At 41.2% G+C, this 17865-nt stretch overlaps 1 protein-coding gene across 1 annotated transcript in view; it reads left to right on the forward strand.

The window, feature by feature from the left end:
- CFAP221 (cilia and flagella associated protein 221) overlaps positions 1 to 17865 on the forward strand; it is a gene marked incomplete at its 3' end in the record, with an annotated part of 82251 nt that overhangs the window by 21090 nt on the left and 43296 nt on the right. Inside the window, exon 6 of the mRNA XM_082841158.1 lies at positions 14717 to 14820. Within this exon, the coding sequence (XP_082697284.1) occupies positions 14717 to 14820 (104 nt within the window). The remainder of the gene's footprint in view (positions 1 to 14716; positions 14821 to 17865) is intronic.

The following is a 17865-nucleotide window of genomic DNA, read 5'->3' on the forward strand; positions in this document are numbered from 1 at the left end:
TGATGGAGAGTGTGGGGTGACTACGTGGCGGTCCATCTCTGGGCTGCCTTCCCTCCCTGGGGCAGAGGGGCGTTTGAATGTGACCATGCACTGTTCAAAGGTTATTTATTGTTTTAGCTGGTATAACACCTGGGTAGTTGCTGCGTTATTTATGTAGATTTTTCTTTTTTACATTACATGGCAATGTACACTCTTCTGATACATACAGTACATAAAATAAGATTCTTTAGAACAGTTATGCACAAGACATGCAGTACTGGATTTATACAGTAGGTCCCAGGATGTGACTAATTGGAGGAAAAAAACGTTGGACTAGGCATTTTGACTACAGCACCCAGAAGTTATATAACACAGAGCAGACACACATCTGGTTTGAAGGGCAGATGCTAAACATTATCCGTGAGAAAACACTCCTCCCACAAGGGCGGGTTGGCTGCAGCCACTGCTGGGTGCATAAGAAGCGGCGATGCCTCATCTGTGACCTCCAGTCTCACTGTGGTCCCAAGGTCCCAAGCGTGCCACTCGCCTCGGAGCCCATCAGCCCTCACCCTCGAGGCTGCATTGCAGTCCGGCTCCTGCTGTTTCTCTGCCTCAGGCCCGCAGCCCCCAGTCCCACGCACACACGAATACCCCCGCTCTGCTCCGTCACTTCTTCAGGGGCTGCTGGTGAGGCCCGGCTGCGGGACCAGGAACGACACACCTGCAGGTGCTGCGTCTCTGTGCTTGTCCCAGCTGCTCGGCAGCTTCTGCGCCCAACCTCACCCACTGTTGCCCCCACCCCGCCCACCCAGAGGACCAGCACGCCCTCCAGCAGCACCGCCAACCTGTCACTGTGTCTTACGAGGTGGGCATCTGGCTGCTGGCAGCTGTACCTCTGGCTCCTTCGCCCATCTCATCCCCTCAACCTCAGTCTCTCCCTTTGTAGCTCCCTGTGGGGAGTAAAGTCCAGGATGGTTCTCTGAGGAATTTTGAGATTGTTGGGGAGAGTGGGGAGCGTCCCACCAATCCTCCTGTCTAGTCTGGTGCAGACAGTTTATCCCTCAGCCTGCCAGCCATCCATCCGTTCTGAATTTGTGGCTCTGATCTCATTAAACTGCTGACCTGCTTCATTTGTTCCACATGGTTGGGGACCACATTATTTATTTTTTGTAAACATTTCAGGCTTGTGGTTGCCAAAGGGGAAAGGTGGGGGGGGGGGTGGACTGGGAGTTTGGGATTAGCAGATGCAAACTATTATGTATAGAATGAGTAAACAATAAGGTCCTACTGTAGGGCACAGGGAACTATATCCAATCTCCTGGGATAAACCATCATGGAAAAGAGTATGCAAAAGAATGTATACATATGTATAACTGAGTCACTTTGCTTACAGCAGAAGTTAGCACAACATTGTAAATCAACTAGACTCCAATAAAATAAATTTTAAAAATTTCAGTTAGTTGCCAACATTTAGAAATCAGAAGATTGCACATGAAAATTTAGATTTCCACTCTTTGTTAAAAGAAAAAAAAAAAAGAGGAAGATCCAGCAGTACTAGGCACACATTCCTGCATGACCACAATCGGTTCCTCAGGGACGAACTGGAAGCTGCCCCGTCAGAGGGCAGTACCTTTGCCAGGCTGCCGCAGTCCCCACCACTCCCTGTTACCTCACACGTAGCCCTCTCCTCTCACTGTTACCTGCCTGGCCTGTGAGGACCCTCAATAAAGAAACTAAAAAGGAGACGAGGCAGTGCAGTGTCTAGATTCCAATCCAGGCTCTGCTTCGTGATGGCTATACGACCCTAAAAGTGACCCAAAAAGTTAGGGGTTTTTTTCAAGTTTTTCTCACAAAATGTTGAATCCCAGACTTTTGACTCCTGGAGAAAGCCATCAAAAGGCTGAAAAACTGAAATTTGGGAAAGTAATACTGACCTTATTAGAGCCTAGCTTGGAAATTGTAATACTGGATACTGCTTTTCTCCCTTTGATTTTGTGCAAATTTTTTTAAATTTTATTTATTTATTTATTTATTATTTTTGGCTGCGTTGGGTTTTCTCACTTAAAATTCTTAGAGACTGCAATTTCAGAACCAAAAGTATTTGAAAATACGCTGCTTTGCTTTAAAAATTCATTTCTTATTCCACTGCTGAGTGATTTTTTGTCCTTATAATTGCTGGTGGGTGAGCGGCAGGGACTTGGAGCTGTAGCTGGGCGCCCGGCCGGCAGGACAGGTCATTCATCTCCAGCCGAGTGTGTGTGTGTGTGTGTTTTTGTTTTTTGTTTTTTTTGCGGTACGCGGGCCTCTCACCGTTGTGGCCTCTCCCGCCACGGAGCACAGGCTCCAGACGTGCAGGCTCAGCGGCCATGGCTCACGGGCCCAGCCACTCCGCGGCATGCGGGATCTTCCCGGACTAGGGCACGAACCCGTGCCCCCCGCATCGGCAGGCGGACTCTCAACCACTGCGCCACCAGGGAAGCCCCAGCCGAGTGTGTTTTTAATACCTTCAGTGTGGGCTTGCTTCTCCCTTGTCTCCTAAAAGAGGAAGACCGTCAGTAGTTCTTAGTGTATCCTCTTATCTTCTCCCAGTAAGTGCTATATTTTTCTCAGCTAAAAAGGAACTCGATCTGCAGGAGGCTTTTCAAGCCTTTTCAAGGCCTTTTTGGTGACAGTTGTGTAACAGTGTGAATGCACCTAATTCCACTAAAGTGAACCTTAGAAAATGGGTGAAATGGTAAATTTTATGTTATGTACATTTTACCACATTCTTTTAAAAGGTGTTTAACCAGTATGAATAGGGTACATACTGTCTCTGCAGACGACATGTCATCTGGTCACCTCTAACTTTTCCAGAATTCAGTTACCTTCCACCCCCCAGAGAAATACCGTAACTTCCTTTACCAAGTATGCAAAGGGGACCTCATTTAATTCCCACTGTTCCCTAGTGATTTCAGCAGAACTCCACCTTTTCCTAAACTACTGGGGTGTGGGAGAGGGTGAGGTTTTACCAGTAGGAAGAACTAAGTAGGGTTGGGGAAGGAATTGAAGTAAGGGCAAGAAAGGAGCTTGAAGGCCAGGCCAGCAAGAGAAAAAACATCCAACCTCCCTGACACTTTGATTCTTTATCAGTCTTTGCCTCTAACACTGGTCTAAGCCTAGTCTAAAATGAGTGTGGCGTTTAATTCTATAAGGGAAAAAGAATAATTAGACGCCTGTTCCCTGAACGTTTCTTTATGTGAATTTGTGCTTGTCTTTATTTGACTATATCATTAGGATCATGGGTCCACTGTGCTTCTGGTTTCAGGCCCCAATCCCAGTGAAGTTAATTATGTCTTTGAAAACAAGATAAGCAGCCTATGAAAGTTCACAAGAACATAAATCATCTGAGATAAAAGAGCGTACTTTGAAATTTGAAACATAATTTACTCTCCACTCTTTGTATCTTTTCAAATTGTGGCCCATTCGTTTGGGGGTTTGGGGGTCTGGCTTATCCGGCAACTAATCATTATGTCTGATTTCTTTCTGTTTTTGTTGGTCATATTCTGAATACAGCAATGTACATCTCAAGCTTAAAGGAAAATAACTGGCCAGTCCCCAGATTTCCCCCTTTCTCTCTACATGCATGCCAGGACTTGAGGGGAGGTGGGTAACATCTGAGAAAAGGTCTTGGGACTTTATAACCCTTTGTTGCTGATGGGCTAATTAAAGGACACGTCTTTCAAAAAGCTCAATAAATAAAGCACAGAGGGATCAGGGTTTTTTGTTTGTTTTGAATTTTATTCTATTTATATTTTTATACAGCGGGTTCTTATTAGTTATCCATTTTTTACATATTAGTGTATATATGTCAATCCCAATCTCCCAATTCATCACACCACCACCCCTCCCCCTGCCACTTTCCCCCCTTGGTGTCCATACGTTTGTTCTGTACATCTGTGTCTGAATTTCTGCCCTGCAAACTGGTTCATCTGTACCATTTTTCTAGATTCCACATATATGAATTAATACGATGTTTGTTTTTCTCTTTCTGACTTACTTCACTCTGTATGACAGTCTCTAGATCCATCCACATCTCTACAAATGACTCAATTTTGTTCCTTTTTATGGCTGAGTAATATTCCATTGTATATATGTACCACATCTTCTTTATCCATTCTTCTGTCGATGGGCATTTAGGTTGCTTCCATGACCTGGCTATTGTAAATAGTACTGCAGTGAACACTGGGGTGCATGTGTCTTTTTGAATTATGGTTTTCTCTGGGTATATGCCCAGTAATGGGATTGCTGGGTCATATGGTAATTCTATTTTTAGTTTTTTAAGGAACCTCCATACTGTTCTCCATAGTGGCTGAATCAATTTACATTTCTACCAACAGTGCAAGAGGGTTCCCTTTTCTTCACACCCTCTCTAGCATTTATTGTTTGTAGATTTTCTGATGATGCCCATTCTAACTGGTGTAAGGTGATACCTCACTGTAGTTTTGATTGCATGTCTCTAATAATTAGTGATGTTGGGCAGCTTTTCATGTGCTTCTTGGCCATCTGTATGTCTTCTTGAAAAAATGTCTATTTAGATCTTCTGCCCATTTTTCGATTGGGTTGTTTGTTTTTTTAATATTGAGCTGCAACAGCTGTTTATATAGTTTGGAGATTAATCCTTTGTCCATTGATTCGTTTGCAAATATTTTCTCCCATTCTGAGGGTTGTCTTTTCATCTTGTTTGTAGTTTCCTTTGCTTTGAAAAAGCTTTTGTTTCATTAGGTCCTATTTGTTATTTTTGTTTTTATTTCCATTACTCTAGGAGGTGGATCAAAAAAGATCTTGCTGTGATTTATGTCAAAGAGTGTTCTTCCTATGTTTTCCTCTAAGAGTTTTATAGTGTCTGGTCTTACATTTAGGTCTCTAATCCATTTTGAGTTTATTTTTGTGTATGGTGTTAGGGAGTGTTCTAATTTCATTCTTTTATATGTAGCTGTCCAGTTTTCCCAGCACCACTTATTGAAGAGACTGTCTTTTCTCCGTTGTATATCCTTGCCTCCTTTGTCATAGATTAGTTGACCATAGGGTGTGGGGTTATCTCTGGGCTTTCTATCCTGTTCCATTGATCTATATTTCTGGTTTTGTGCCAGTACCATATTGTCTTGATTACTGTTGCTTTGTAGTATAGTCTGAAGTCAGGGAGTCTGATTCCTCCAGCTCCGTTTTTCTCCCTCAAGACCGCTTTGGCTATTCGGGGTCTGTTGTGTCTCCACACAAATTTTAAGATTTTTTTCTTCTAGTTCTGTAAAAAATGCCATTGGTAATTTGATAGGGATTGCATTGAATCTGTAGATTGCTTTGGGTAGTATAGTCATTTTCACAATATTTATTCTTCCAATTCAAGAACATGGTATATCTCTCCATCTGTTGGTATCATCCTTAATTTCTTTCATCAGTGTCTTATAGTTTTCTGCATACAGGTCTTTTGTCTCCCTAGGTAGGTTTATTCCTAGGTATTTTATTCTTTTTGTTGCGATGGTAAATGGGAGTGTTTCCTTAATTTCTCTTTCAGATTTTTCATCATTAGTGTATAGGAATGCCAGAGATTTCTGTGCATTAATTTTGTATCCTGCAACTTTACCAAATTCATTGATTAGCTCTAGTAGTTTTCTGGTGGCAATTTTAGGATTCTCTATGTATAGTATCATGTCATCTGCAAACACTGACAGTTTTACTTCTTCTTTTCCAATTTGTATTCCTTTTATTTCTTTTTCTTCTCTGATTGCTGTGGCTAGGACTTCCAAAACTATGTTGAATAAGAGTGGTGAGAGTGGACATCCTTGTCTTATTCCTGATCTTAGAGGAAATGCTTTCAGTTTTTCAACATTGAGAATGATGTTTGCTGTGGGTTTGTTGTATATGGCCTTTATTATGTTGAGGTAGGTTTCCTCTGTGCCCACTTTCTGGAGAGTTTTAATCATAAATGGGTGTTGAATTTTGCCAAAAGCTTTTTCGGCATCTATTGAGATGATCATATGGTTTTTCCTCTTCAATTTGCTAATACGGTGTATCACATTGATTGATTTGTGTATGTTGAAGAATCCTTGCATCCCTGGGATAAATCCCACTTGAACATGGTGTATGATCCTTTTAACGTGTTGTTGGATTCTGTTTGCTAGTATTTTGTTGAGGATTTTTGCATCTATATTCATCAGTAATATTGGTTTGTAATTTTTTTTTTGTAGTATCTTTGTCTGGTTTTGGGATCAGTGTGATGGTGGCCTCATAGAATGAGTTTGGGAGTGTTCCTTCCTCTGCAATTTTTTGGAAGACTTTGAGAAGGATGGGTGTTAGCTCTTCTCTAAATGTTTGATAGAATTCACCTGTGAAGCCATCTGGTCCTGGACTTTTGTTTGTTGGAAGATTTTTAGTCACAGTTTCAATTTCGTTACTTGTGATTGGTTTGTGCATATTTTCTATTTCTTCCTGGTTCAGTCTCGGAAAGTTATACCTTTTTAAGAATTTGTCCATTTCTTCCAGGTGTCCATTTTATTGGCATAGCATTGCTTGTAGTAGTCTCTTACGATGTTTTGTATTTATGCAGTGTCTATTGTATCTTCTTTTTCATTTCTAGTTTCATTGATTTGAGTCCTCTCCCTCTTTTTCTTGAAGGGTCTGGCTAATGGTTTATCAATTTTGTTTATCTTCTTAAAGAACCAGCTCTTAGTTTTATTGATCTTTGCTATTGTTTTCTTTGTTTCTATTTCATTTATTTCTGCTCTGATCTTTATGACTTCTTTCCTTCTACTAACTTTGGGTTTTGTTTGTTCTTCCTTCTCTAGTTCCTTTAGGTGTAAGGTTAGGTTGTTTATTTGAGATGTTTGTTCTTCCTTGAGGTAGGATTGTATTGCTATAAACTTCTGTCTTAGAACTGCTTTCGCTGCATCCCATAGGTTTCGGATCATCGTGTTTTCATTGTCATTTGTCTCTAGGTATTTTTTGATTTCCTCTTTGATTTCTTCAGTGATCTCTTGGTTATTTAGTAATGTATTGTTTAGCCTCATGTGTTTGTGTTTTTTATGTTTTGTTCCATGTAATTGATTTCTAATCTCATAGCGTTGTGGTCGGAAAAGTTGCTTGATATAATTTCAATTTTCTTAAATTTACTGAGGCTTGATCTGTTCCCCAAGATGTGATCTATCCTGGTGAATGTTTCATGCGCACTTGAGAAGAAAGTGTAATCTGCTGTTTTTGGATGGAATGTCCTAAAAATATCAATTAAATCTGTCTGGTCTATTGTGTCATTTAAAGCTTGTGTTTCCTTCTTAATTTTCTGTTTGGATGATCTGTCCATTGGTGTAAGTGAGGTACTAAAGTCCCCCACTATTATTGTGTTACTGTTGATTTCCTCTTTTATAGCTATTAGCAGTTGCCTTATGTATTAAGGTGCTTCTATGTTGGGTGCATATATATTTACAATTGTTGTATCTTCTTCTTGGATCGATCTCTTGATCATTATGTAGTGTCCTTCCTTGTCTCTGGCAACATTATTCATTTTGAAGTCTATTTTATCTAATACGAGTATTGCTACTCCAGCTTTCTTTTGATTTCCATTTGCATCGAATATCTTTTTCCATCCCCTCACTTTCAGTCTGTATGTGTCCCTAGGTCTGAAGTGGGTCCCTTGTAGACAGCATATATATGGGTCTTTTTTTGTATCCATTTAGTGAGCCTGTGTCTTTTGGTTGGAGCATTTAATCCATTCATGTTTAAGGTAATTATTGATATGTATGTTCCTATTACCATTTTCTTGATTGTTTTGGTTTTGTTTTTGTAGGTCCTTTTCTTCTCTTGTGTTTCCCACTTAGAGAAGTTCCTTTAGCATTTGTTGTAGAGCTGGTTTGGTGGTGCTGAGTTCTCTTAGCTTTTGCTTGTCTGTAAAGCTTTTGATTTCTCCATAGAATCTGAATGAGATCCTTGCCAGGTAGAGTAATCTTGATTGTAGGTTCTTCCCTTTCATCACTTTAAATATGTCATGCCACTCCCTTCTGACTTGTAGAGTTTCTGCTGAGAAATCAGCTGTTAACCTTATGGGAGTTCCCTTGTATGTTATTTGGTTATTTGTCTTTTTTCCCTTGCTGCTTTCAATAATTTTTCTTTGTCTTTAATTTTTTCCAGTTTGATTACTATGTGTCTTGTTGTGTTTCTCCTTGGGTTTATCCTGTGTGGGACTCTCTGAGCTTCCTGAAATTTGGTGGCTATTTCCTTTCCCATGTTAGGGAAGTTTTTGACTATAATCTCCTCAAATATTTTCTTAGGTCCTTTCTCTCTTCTCCTTCTGGGACCCCTATAATGCAAATGTTGTTGCATTTAATGTTGTCCCAGAGGTCTCTTAGGCTTTCATTTCTTTTCATTCTTTGTTCTTTATTCTGTTCTGCAACAGTGAATTCCACCATTCTGTCTTCCAGATCACCTATCTGTTCTTCTGCCTCAGTTATTCTGCTATTGATTCCTTCTAGTATAGTTTTCATGTCAGTTATTGTATTGCTCATCTCTGTTTGTTTGTTCTTTAATTCTTCTAGGTCTTTGTTATTCATTTCTTGCATCTTCTCGATCTTTGCCTCCATTCTTTTTCCAGAGTCCTGGATCATCTTCACTATCGTTATTCTTTATTCTTTTTCTGCAAGGTTGCCTATCTCCACTTCATTTAGTTGTTTTTCTGGGGTTTTATTTTGTTCCTTCATCTGGTACATCTGCCTTTTCATCTTGTCTATCTTTCTGTGAATGTGGTTTTTGTTCCACAGGCTGCAGGATTGTAGTTCTTCTTGCTTCTGCTTTCTGCCCTCTAGTGGATGAGGCTATCTAAGAGGTTTGTGCAATTTTCCTGATGGGAGGGACTGGTGGTGGGTAGAGCTGGCTGTTGCTCTGGTGGGCAGAGCTCAGTAAAACTTTAATCCACTTGTCTGCTGATGGGTGGGGCTGGGTTCCCTCCCTGTTGGTTGTTTGGCCTGAGGGGACCCAACACTGGAGCCTACCTTGGCTCTTTGGTGGGGCTAATGGTGGACTCTGGGAGGGCTCTCGCCAAGGAGTACTTTCCAGAACTTGTGCTTCCAGTGTCCTTGTCCCCACAGTGAGCCACTCCCCGCCTCTGCAGGAGACCCTCCAACACTAGCAGGTCGGTCTGGTTCAGTCTCCCCTGGTGTCACTGCTTCTTCCCCTGGGTCCCGATCCACACACTACTTTGTGTGTGCCCTGCAAGAGTGGAGTCTCTGTTTCTCCGAGTCCTGTTGAAGTCCTGCAATCAAATCCCGCTAGCCTTCAAAGTCTGATTCTCTAGGAATTCCTCCTCCCGTTGCCAGACCCCCGGGTTGGGAAGCCTGATGTGGGGCTCAGAACCTTCACTCCAGTGGGTAGACTTCTGTGGTATAAGTGTTCTCCATTCTGTGAGTCACCCACCCAGCAGTAATGAGATTTGATTTTATTGTGATTGCACCCCTTCTATCATCCCACTGTGGCTTCTCCTTTGTCTTTGGATGTGGGGTATCTTTTTAGGTGAGTTCCAGTGTCTTCCTGTCAATGACTGTTCAGCAGTTAGTTGTGATTCTGGTGCTCTCGCAAGAGGGAGTGAGAGTACGTCCTCCTACTCCACCATCTTGAACCAATCCTCAATTGAGTTTTAAATCGAGGGATCAGTTTTAAAGAGAAAGTCAATAGGGAAGAAGACGGCAGTGCTAACAGTGAGATGTTCTTAGCTCTTGGTTGCTATTAGAGACTGAGAAGAGAGGTATAGTATCGCAGTTAAGGGTCCTGGGGTCCTGGCTTTAATTTCCACCTCATCTCTTATTAACTGTGTGTCCTTGGACGGCCCCACAGATCAGTTTATTTGTCCATGAAATGGGCATAGTAATAGTACTCACCTCACAGGGTTGTTAAGAGGGTTAGCTGAGGGGCAAACACAGTGTGACTGGGACATATGAAGGGCTTCTACCAAAAGGAGAAAAAAGACTTAAAAAATTGCCAAATTATTATTCCAACCAGAAATGGGGTAAGGTAATCATTCACTAAAGGAGAAATGAGATGAGAAAGAGAGAATGCTTCCCTTTTTCTTGATGGTGTTTCTCTCAAAGTTTTGTACATGTGTAATAGCTAATGATTAATTTATTGTGCTGTCTGAATCCAGCATCTTGTAATAGTTAGCATTTGTCATGCTTATTATTGTTATCGAACCAAGCTTGGATCTGCTCACCCATGTGTAGCAAAGCCAATCTACAGACACCGGGTCATGGTGAAGGAAAGTGCAGCATTTATTGCAGGTGCCAAGCAAGGAGTCCAGGCAGCTAGTGCTTAAAAGGGCCAAACTCCTTGGAAGCTTTCAGGGAAAATTTTTTTAAAGACAGAGTGAGGGAGGGGGGTCGTGGGGTGTGTGATCAGCTCGTGGGCATTCTGCTCGGCTTGTGGTGAGGTGATTTGGAGTCAGTGTCATCAACCTTCCAGTTCCAGTGGGTCTGGGGTCTATGTGCTTGTGGGCAGTGTGCAGTTAAGCTCTCCCACCTGGCGGGGGTTTCAGTATCTGCAAAACAGCTCAAAGGACATGGCTCAGAATATTCTCTACAGCCCTTGAGGAGGAACTAAAGATCCTTGAGATTGTATAATGGCTAAACTATTATTGTTTTGTCTTGCTTGATGGTTTTCCTTCCTTTCTGCATTTTCTCACTTCTCTTATTAAATTTACTCTTTGGAACTCAGGGAAGGCCTAGGAGGCTACAGGTTTTCTACAGCAAAGAAGCAGGTAGAGGACGTGAGTGGGGGGGTGTCTGTTCCGGGAAGGCCCCATGGTGTCCTGCTCACTTACATTATCAGTTATTACGATAATTCTCCAAAAAGGAGTCCAGCGCTATTGATGGCAAGATGGTTCACTCATTCCACTCTCTAAACATTGAGACTTTTTAATTGGGGAGGAAATTTGATTTTATGTTATATACAATAAGTTCACAAGATGATTCATTCTCTCAGAAAAACCTTGATTACTCCTGAGACAAACACAATGTTAGATTTTAGGGTAAATGATAAAATAAGATCAGAGTAAAGCAAAAACAAATGTTATGTAATTTACTAGAAATTACTGTGGTGTCTGGCCCTCTACTTGCATTTATTTAGAGAAGGGACAAGAAAGAAATTTGAGTTTAAGTTATTTTATAATATTTCCTTTCTGTGAGGCAAATTTATACCCTTTTCTTCTAATAGGCACAGAGTTTGTACATGATCATAATGTATGAGTCTAGTATTTAAAAGGTGTGGGTTGGATTTTACTAAAAATAGGGAATAATTCTTTTAAAATACTTAATATATTTTTATACATAGCCTTAGCATGTTTGGTTAAATGTTTAAATACTAAAGTAGCAGGGGACTTCCCTGGTGGTCCAATGGTTAAGACTCTGCACTTCCACTGCAGGGGGCGCAGGTTCGATCCCTGGTCGGAGAAGTTCCGCATGCCTCGCAGTGTGGCCAAAAAAAAAAACACACATAAAGTATCAGGGATAAAAGTTGTCATTACCTCCCAAAGGACTAACTTCTATCTGCTTTACTATGTTAATTGACTGCTTTCTATAAGTTATGGAAGAACTCTTAATCCAGGCTCCTATTTGCATCTGAAGATTAATAGGCATAAGATATGTATATTTATTCACGTTTCTTCACTGCAGATCAGTTTTAATTGTATTTAGCAATGGGGATTTAGTTGATAATTTTTAAGTTCCCCCAGAATTTAACGGTATTCTGTTTCTTGACATATGGAAAACTTCTAAAAATACTAAACTTCATATTTGCCAAAATTGCTCTTGACCCAAATTAATCTAGACTGTCCTTGATTTATGATGAAGGAAGCCAGCCACACTAATTTGACATCCATAATGTGAACAGCAGCAATGAAAGCAAAGGTCAGTGCTTCCACTGAATTGGCATTTCTTGCACTGCTGTGTCTCTTTCTGAATCAAGGCCCTTGGAATTTTGTGCCCTTAAGGAACTGTTTGTTTTTCCAACTGGTTAATGCATCAGGAACTTGGCTTCATGTAATCATCATTAAACAAATACTCTGACACTTTTTCTATGGGAATTATCAGAGCTCTGAAATTAGCTACAGATTAGGCATACATAAAAAGCCCTAGCAGTTTTTGTTTGTTTGTTCAGGAAAATGCAAATGTTCAGCTTCTAGCAGGAGAACCCTGAGCAGCTGCTGGGGCAGCTCTGAGCAGACCCCTGGGGGTACCAACTGGAGGGCCACGTAGCCCAGGTGGCCTGGGGGTCACTGGCCTGATCTTCAGGGACCAGGTTTGGGCAGTTTCATGCTTCACGTTGACCATTACCCAAAGCTGCTTACATCTTGAGAGGCATGTGTAATTTGTAGTGTTAGTTTTATCTCCCCAGTGCTGTAAAGGACCTGATGCTCAGTGGGGCCTGAGTGTCTGTTAGGGTGAATTGCCTTGAAGATGTAACGACTTTTATGTACCCTGTATTTCAGAATTAGAAAGCGTCTCAGAGTGTTAAGATGGATGAACTGATGCTTCTAGTAGAGCCTGATTTAGGACAGAGTCTGTGAGTTTGGTAAGACAAAACAGAACAAACGAACAAACAAAACTATGAAGTATTCATCTCACTGTTGGCTGAAGTGATTACTCTGTATAATGACGGTTGTCTAGAATTTATATCAATGGATGTAATTGACAAAATGAATATCTAGAATTTCCAAATTAATAAGAGAACAGAACAACCCAATAGAAAAATGGGCAAAGAATATGCACAGGCAGTTCATAGGAGAGGGAACCCAAATAGGTACCCATGAGCAGAAGCTCAACCTCAAAGAAATGAAAATGAAAATAAAATGAGATACCATTTCGCCCCCATCAGGTTGGAAGAAGTTAATATGTCTGAGAATGCTGTGCTGGTAATCAGATGCTGCTTGTGGAAGGATAAATTGGTCCAAGTGCTTTGGCCGTATGTAGTAAAGCTGATATTTTCACTTTACTGCTAACCAGTAATTCCATTTCTTGGTTATAGCTAGAGCAGCTCTGGTCCAGATGCATAAGGAGTCCCACCCAAGGACTGTCCCCACCACATTGCAGTAGCGAAATGGTGCAAACAACCTAAACGCTTTCAGCACGGGAGTAGAGAAACAAGGATGATGTCGTCATACAATGGACTACTCGTCACTGGTGAAAACGAACCAACAGAACTTCATGGGTCAACCTCAAAAGCATAGTGCTGGGCAAAACCAGGACGTTTTAGAACCATATTGTTGAAAACAAACAGTAAATATTATACATTTTATGGGTACATACGTATGTGGTGATAGTATAAAAATCTGTGGGATTGATGGTGCATCCAGGTGAGGTCACCCCCGGGAAGGCAGGAAGGATCAGAGGCCCCGGGACAGGGGGACAGGGAGCTTCAGCTGTTCCACAGTGTTTTATTTCTTTACGAATATGACATTGATTTACCCAAAGCAGAAGATTTGATAGAGGTTTGTAGTGGATAAAGGGATCTTTATTTATTCTTCTCAATATTTTTCTTTATATTTGGAATATTTCAGAAATGTTTAAAAGATAAGGAGTTTAAGGCCAAATAAAAATGCTCTTGGCATCGTTTTTCAAACCATGTTTGCACTGTACCGTATCCCCAAAGTCCTACTGACAAAGGGTGATTTCACTTTGCTCCGACAAATCCTCGTTGGGCTCTGTGCGGGACTCGGGGGCTTGGCTGAGGCCGAGCAGGGGAAGCCAGTCGACTCGGCTGTGCCTTCCATGAAGCTTGGAGCTCCCAGGCAGACGGGCGCTGGCCGCTGAGGGAGTGGGCCGCGATATGAAAGCCCACAGCCAGCTCGGCGGCAGCACGAGAGCTGCCCAAACCCCCTGCGATCGACCTCGCTCTCCCGGAGTCGGAGCCGGGCGCGAGGGGCAGAGCGGCCGCGCGCGAGGGCGTGCAGAAGGGAGCACGCAGCCCCGGGGAGGGAGGAGCTGCCGGACGGGCCGGGGTGACCTGCCCCAGCCGCGCTCGGGATGCCACCGAACGCCTGGAGGGCTCTGTTCTCCTGCAAACGCGTCCCGCACACTCGGGCCGCCCGGGCGCGCCCTGTAGAAGGAGGGGACGTCAGGGGAAGCGCAGGGCTCTCTAAGGAAGGCGGGTGGCCTTGTCCCCGTGAGAGCATTTCTCTCCAGCTCCTCTGCTGGTTTGCAGCTTCTAACCGAATAGCCTCTAGCATATTTCGGCCAACGAAAGCCACCGCGTGGTTTCTTCAACACGGGCCAGTTCCAGGCTCTGCAGGGGCCACGGCTTCCCGGGCTGTCCATGACGCCTGCTTTTGCAGCGTGCCCAGGCTCCCCGGGGCCCGTCGTGTGGCAGAGATGCCCTTTCCCCGTGACTGAGCACCCGTAGGTTAAAGGTGGCCGACAGAGCTGTTGTCGGGACAGTGGACCTGCACTGAATCCTGGTTCTGTCGCAAACCAGCTGTGTCCCCTTGGACAGGACAGAAACCTGCGCTGCGCCTTGGTTTCCTCTTCTGTCAGTGGAGAAATCATCTTACCTCCTGACAGGATTAGCCTAGTTTACTGTCGGCTAGCCGTCACCCGGGAATTACTGTATGCGTGTTGGCTGTCCTCATGGTTGTGGTTGTTTATTACATAACCTGAGTTTCTTTTCCTTGATACCAAAACATCTAGTTATAAAGAAAAATATTTTCCATTTTTCTTTTCTTTTCTTTCTGCAGCAAAAGCTATGTGATTCCTTTGCAATGCAGTTGTCCTGTAGATTTCGAGTTTCATGTTGCTTTGGTTCAGTCTCATCAAGCCTTTACTGTTGAGCCAACATCAGGTAAGGAGAATTAATTCTCAAGTTGCCAGAGTTCTCAGATCGAAGATGATTTGGAAAGTAGCTCTCAAGTTATGGAGAAGAATAAGCCACATTTGAATATGTTATTTTCAAATGTGTAAGAGTAGCAGACTTTACATGTCTGACATAATGTGAATTGGAACCAGAAATTTGGGAGTAGAAACAGTTTGGGATAATTTGTGTCATGCAGATAATTTATAATAATGCCCAGGTAAATTTCTCCCAGAGTCAAAACTTGAAATCAGAAGTTAATCCATTCTAATTCTAGTTTTGACTCTTGGTACATCCTTGGTTTTGTAGTCACCTTTAATTCATGTTCAAATAAAATGGGAATATTATTTCTTTCCAAGCCTTCAGAATCTTAGTGAAGGGTCTAAGGAATTTGTCTCACAGGTGGCGTAGACCATCTGTCTTTGCACGCCCCAAAGGATATAGATCCCAAAGATGCTCAGGACCTCTGAGAGTGAAATCTCCACCTGAGCTGATCTCTGCTTGTCTCTTGACGTTTAGGTTTCAGATTTAAATATCTGCCCACTGTGATCTACTGTGAATGCTACAATCGTTTTGTTTTTATTTTGTATTTTTTTCTTATTTTTTGAGGTATAGTTGACACATAAAATTGTTATCTTTTTAAAGTGTACAATGTGATGATTTGACATATGTACACATTGGAAAGGATTCCTTCATTGAGTTAATTAATTAATATATCCATCACATCACATAGTTACTTTTCTTTTTTGGGTGAAACATTTAAGTTCTACTCTACTCTTAGCAAATTTCAATTATACAGTACGATGTTACCAACTATAGTCACCATGTTTTACATTAGGCCCTCAGACCTTATTCATCCTGCAGTTGGAAGTCTACACCCTTTTATCAACCTCTCCTTTTTCCCTCACCCCTCAGCCCCTGGAAATCACTTTTCTACTCTCTGTTTCTAAGAATTGGGCTTTTTTCTTTTAGATATGCATATAAGCGATACCATGCAGTCTTTGTCTCTGTCTGGCTTATTTTACTCAGCATAATGCCCTCCAGGTTCGTACATATTGTCGTAAATAGCGGGGTTTCCTTCTTTTTTAAGGCTGAATAATATTCCATTGTATATATGTACCACATCTTCTTTTCCATTCAACTGTTAATGGACACAGATTGTTTCCATACCTTGGATATTGTGAATAATGCTGCAATGAACATAGGAGTACAGCTATCTCTTCAAAATAATGATTTCATTTCCTGTGCATATATGCCCAGATGTAGGATTGCTGGACCATATGGTAGTTCTATTTTTTTTTAACGTTTTGAGGAACCTCCATACTGTTCTCTGTAGTGGCTGTGCCAGCTTGTATTTCCAACAGTGCACAGGGCTCCCTTTTCTCCACACCCTCACCAGGATTTGTTATCTCTTCTTTTCGATAATAGCCATTCTAATAGGTGTGAGGTGATATCTCATTATGTTTTTATTTGCATTTCCCTGATGATTAGTGTTGTTGAACACGTACCTGTTGGCCATTTGTATATCTTCTTTGGAAAAATGTTTATTCAGGTCCTTTGCTTATGGAAAAAAATTGGGTTATTTGGGTTTTTCTGCTACTGAGTTATATGAGATCCTTGTATATCTGGGGTATTAATGCCTTACTGGATATGTAGTTTGCAAATATTTCCTTCCATTCCATAGGTTGCCTTTTCATTTTGTTGATGGTTTCCTTTACTGTGCAGAAGCTTTTGAATTTGATGTAGTCTCACTTGTTTATTTTTGCTTTTGTTGCTTTTGCTTTTGGTATCAAATCCCCAAAATCATTGCCAAGACCAGTGTCAGGGAGCTTTTTTCTGTGTTTCGTTCTAGGAGTTTTATGGTCAAGTCTTACATTCAAGTCTTTAATCCACTTTGAAATCATGTTTTTTAATGTTTTAAATTTTTATTGAAATATAGTTGATTTACAATGTTGTGTTAGGGTAGGGTGTACAGCAAAGTGATTCAGTTATACATTCATATATATATTCTTTTTTAGATTATTTTCCCTTATAGGTTATTACAAACTATTGAGTAGAGTTCCCTGTGCTATACAGTAGGTCCTTGTTGGTTGTCTGTTTTATATACAGTAGTGTGTACATGTCAATCCCAAACTCCTAAGTAATCCGCTTCCCACATTCATTTTTGTATGTGGTATAAGATAGTGGTTCAGTTTTGTTCTCTTACATGTGGCTGTTAAGTTTTCCCAACACTATTTATTGAAGAGACTGTCCTTTCCCCTGTGTATGTTCTGGGATCCTTTGTTGCCAATTAATTGACCATGTATGCATGGGTTTATTCCTGGGCTCGCTATTCTTTTCCATGAATCTATTTATCTATTTTTATGTCAATATCATTCTATTTTGATTACTGTAGCTTTGTGATAGGATTTGAAATCACAAAGCATGATGCTTTAGCTCCATTCTATCCCAAGATTGTTTTAGCTACTCTGAGTCTTTTGTGATTCCATACAAATTTTAGAATTGTTTGTTCTATTTCTATGAAAAGTACCATTAGAAGTCTGATAAGGTTGCATTGAATTTGTATATCTCTTTGGATAGCATGGACATTTTAACAATATTAATTCTTCCAATCCATGAACATGGAATATCTTTCCATTTACTTGTGTCTTCAATTTCTTTCATCAATGTCTTATAGTGTACAGGTCTTTCACTTCCTTGGTTAAATTTATGCCTCATCACAAGAAGAATTTTTTCTTTTCTTTTTATTGTATCTATTTGAGATAGTAAACATTAATTAAACCTGTTGTGGTCATCGTTTCACAAATATGTAAATCAAACCATTATGCTGTGTACCTTAAACTTATACAGAAATGTATGTCAATTATTTCTCAATAAAACTGGAAAAAATTTATTCCTAGGTATTTTATTCTTTGTGTTGCTATTGTAAATGGGATTGTTTTGGGGGGTTTTGTTTTTAATTTATATTTTATTTTTGGCTGTGTTGGGTCTTCATTGCTGTGTGCGGGCTTTCTCTAGTTGCGGCGAGCGGGGGCT

The sequence above is a fragment of the Leucopleurus acutus genome (genome assembly GCF_964270905.1).
Source record: "Leucopleurus acutus genome assembly, chromosome: 6".
NCBI lineage: Eukaryota > Metazoa > Chordata > Mammalia > Artiodactyla > Delphinidae > Leucopleurus > Leucopleurus acutus.